General features: G+C 37.5%; 1 protein-coding gene across 1 annotated transcript; it reads right to left on the bottom strand.

Annotated features, from left to right (window-relative positions):
- Window positions 1–451: 451 nt before the first annotated feature.
- Window positions 452–3,995, bottom strand: LOC117104284 (threonine synthase-like 1; the record flags this gene model as incomplete). The annotated part of the gene is made up of 4 exons (XM_033245032.1): window positions 452–553; window positions 844–914; window positions 1,671–2,470; window positions 3,945–3,995. Coding segments are annotated over 4 exons (1,024 nt in total), but the record flags the coding sequence as incomplete, so codon positions are not given.
- Between the last annotated feature and the right edge of the window lie 4 nt (window positions 3,996–3,999).

The following is a 3,999-nucleotide window of genomic DNA, read 5'->3' as shown; positions in this document are numbered from 1 at the left end:
CACACAAAGGCGTACGCTACGCCAGGCTTAAGCCAGCCTTACGCCGTGAGTGTGAACATAGCCTATGAGCTCCTTCTAGTCTTTGAGCTGACATGAAGGTTATCATCTGGAAATTATCTTATTGTGGTATAACAATGTGTATTTCTTTAGGCACAAGTGCCAAGGATATTCCAATCAGCAAACTTAATCACTATCCTAGGTGACATATCCATATTGATTGACAGAGCAACATTTTAGTTTCATTATCATTTTCACTGAATGAGAATGTTGAAACGCAAAAAAATGGTCAAGTAGATTATCCTATTTTGGGAGCTAGTGCCCCCTCACTTAATCATGGATCAAGATTTTCAAAGAAGTTATACATTACAGTAGAAAACCTCTTAAAATCAAATATTTCTAAACATTTTAAAGATGAAAAAATTTTAAAAGCTGACATGACTTGTGTTCTTACCAATAACTTTGACATTTGACCCTTTGGCTGATGCCATAAGAGACGCTTGTACAGTGCTCACTCCCTTTTCTGGATACAGTACAACGACTGATGTGTTTTGACCTTTCAAAAAATCATAGAGGAGCTTGAAGTTTAGTCATATACTGTATATCATGGAATGATCGGTTCTGGGTGAGATAAAACATAAAAACTTCCATTGTGAGTATGGCATTGTCCCCATATCTGTTCACACAGTGACAAAAGTTAGTTTTTGAGAAAACCTTCAAACTCTTTCCCAATATTTGTTCCTCAGTGCATGCTTTATCAGTTGCATGCCCCCTACCCAGATTTTTTTCTGGGTCTGCCCCTTTAAATGCCACACATATGTTGCAAATTTTCATTGGATACAATACCTGAATATTTACTAAATCCATCAAGTACAGCACTACCAGTATCACCTGAAGTTGCGACAAGTATCAGGTACCTGTAAAAGAATGTTTGTATTGTCTTATAGTACCCACAGTACAAATGAAAAACAGGGCCCAGGAGGACCCAGAATTAATTTGGCCAATATTCAAATACATTGAAATCATGACATTAATTATAGAGAATGATTATGGGATGACTTGTAAATGCACCAAACAAAAAGTTATGAGTTTATAACAGAAGAAAGAGCCAAGGAAGCCTCTGAACCTGAAGAACAGAGTATGTTGGCAAGGCTTTTGTCTGTTAATTGAAAGGCTAATATTTTGAAAACTTGTATTTTTCCCTAGGCTTTCTGCACTGCTTTTCTACTTACCATGCACGATATAAATGGATACCTGTACTGCAGTAGTAACCACGAAGATAATGGACCTTTCCACAGTGTCAACAACTGACCATTCAGAACTGGGCCAGAAATACACGCAAGTCCCACAAACAAACGTGTTGTCCCACAAAACGCATGTGTTTGCTTATGTTTTTACAATGTCGTTTTGTGGGACCTTGAAACAATATTAAAGTGGCGTGGAGGAGAATGGTGTATTGAGAGTAGAGTAAGAGAAAATTGCACATTGTGCATGTTACCAAAATGCATCTAAGATTGAGGGAACTTTACAAGTTAATAACCTTTGGAATAAACTGCCGCATATTCATTTATTCATTTATTGGTCATAGACAATTAGTAGAACACTGAACCTAGAGGAAATGTATTAAAATACAATCATCATCAATCATAAAATGTCCTGAAAATTATCCTCACCTTGTGTTTGCAGATTCTCTTTTAACCGCATTTGAAAAAAACTGCGGCATTAACTGGAGAGCAGCATCTTTGAAAGAAGCTGAAGGTCCATGGAACAACTCCAGAAGATGTTGGTTCTTCTCTAAAGGAACAACTGGAGTGACAACCTTACAGTTAAAACTGTCAATGTTGTAAGCAAGATGGACCATGTTACGTAATTGTTTTGGATGAACATCTGAGGGGTGAATTAGACTTTCTAGGATACGAAGAGCTCTCTCTGGATATGTCATCTCCACTAGACGTTGCCACTGCTTCATTGTGAGGAATGGCATTTTACTTTCAGGGACATATAGACCATTATCGTGTGCAAGACCTTGTATGACAACTTGATTAAAATCTGCAGATGTCCCACCAGGAAACTTATATCCTCTTGTGGATACATAGCCAGTTCTGTTACGGAACCTTTTAACAGCTTGGTAGAGTTTTTCAGCGATGCTGTCAAAGGATTCATCTCTTTCACAAATTACTCTGACATCATAGTTTTTCTCATAGAACTGCTGTCGATATGCTAGGATCTCTTTCATTGTCATTCCTGCACCCTGGCCAACGATTCTGTTGACTTTCATGGCTTCAAGTCGTTCAAGAATGTCCATACTGTTGGCATCGATAAAAACGACTACTCCGGATTCAGCAATATAACGCATTGCTTCAGGGTGAAGCGGATTAGAACCAGTCAGGGAGACGATTGTGTTGGAAGCTTTAAACTGCAAGAGTGCTTCTCCTTCAGCCTCTAAAAATCTTTCCCCTCCAACTTCACTCAGCTAAAGTTAATAAAACCACACGTTAATAAAACCACACATAATGTTATCTTGTCCAAAAAATAGTTTTAAAAATGAACAGTAATAGTCATCACAAACAATAATAATAATTCTTTAAACTCTGTCCACCTATCAGATTTTATGTGACTGATTTGTATGATTTGCCCATGTATGGGCTTGTTGCACCCAAATATGGGCAAATTTGATAGTTTGGACAAAGCGTTAATGATATCTTTTATTTAAACTTTGAAAATCTGGAATGATGTCCCACAGAGGAGAATTTTGTCAAATTTAGTAAAATTCAGTAGTTAAGTGTTATTACATTATCATTGCAGTGTAAGACATCTAAAAATAGGTTGTGTCTATTGCCTTGTACTGTACTATTGTAATTCATTACCATTCATTTCCTTATTGTAACATAATTAATACATAGAATATTTATTTGACTATTTAAAACAAACAGTGTAAACCACATTGGTAATTATATAAACACAAGAGACCATGTAGAATTCAAGAGTAATGTTTGGAAGCTTCTAGATACTTAAGTACTGTAGAAACAAGAAGCCTATTGGGTAATTATGATGTAATGTGACAAATGAGGAACTTTGGTAATATAGAATGCTTCGGATGGCTCTGGAGTTCTAGGGCTCATGTATACAAGATGAGAGGTTTTTCCTTCTGGAGCTTTTTCTGAAACAGTTCGTAATCAGGGGCGGATCCAGAAATGTCCAAAAGGGGGGGGCCGGAAGCGGGCCGAAAGTTGGGCCGATTGAGACAACACTGTCGTAGGGGGTCTGGGGCATGCCCCCGCGAAATTCTTGTGTTCTAGATGCCCGAACATAACATTTGAGGCATTCTGGGCTATCATTTTTTTCTTTTTCTCTCTTTTTTTTCTTTTTTTTTTTTTTTTTACCTCCCTAAATCCGCCCCTGGTAATTGTATACTTCTGCACACAATGTTTGATTTCAAACATTTAGGTAGAACCAAAGAATTGAACTCTTGGTCTCGGGGTTATGTCGTTGAAATGCAATCCTCTTATTATTAAGTATCTCCAAAAGTACTACCATGATCTAGAGGGCGTCCTTCAAAAGGCGTTCTCATCAAAAGTGAGCTGCGTATCTATGATGCATGTTCAAGTTTTGAACATTTTTTCTGCGCCTCCTACCTCGTGGTAGTAGTACCCATCATGCACCTCCACCCGATTTACTCACTCTCACAAGGTTAACTGCCAGACGATAACATAGTGCATATGCCACCGAGGGGGAAATGGACACTACAGACACTCAGATATACCAGGATGGTGTCTGACGGGAATAATGTACTTTTACCTTATCAGAGCTTCATGGTAAAAGCAATATTGTTCTTGTTTTTATGTTTATTTTCACAACAATAAAATTAGAATAAACCTTAAACTTAAACTATAATATTGATAAAAGATTATATTCAAAATGTATGTGCCAAGAAGTCAAATACTCACTTTCTGTGACACTTTCATCTGCCAGAAGGGTTCCAGATGATCATCATCAATATCC

Source organism: Anneissia japonica, unplaced genomic scaffold (assembly GCF_011630105.1).
Source record: "Anneissia japonica isolate Jap-2015-1 unplaced genomic scaffold, ASM1163010v1 scaffold14944_len3999_cov162, whole genome shotgun sequence".
In the NCBI taxonomy this organism is placed as follows: domain Eukaryota; kingdom Metazoa; phylum Echinodermata; class Crinoidea; order Comatulida; family Comatulidae; genus Anneissia; species Anneissia japonica.
The sequence above is the reverse complement of the archived record's forward strand: the minus strand, read 5'-3'. Positions and strand labels throughout refer to the sequence as shown.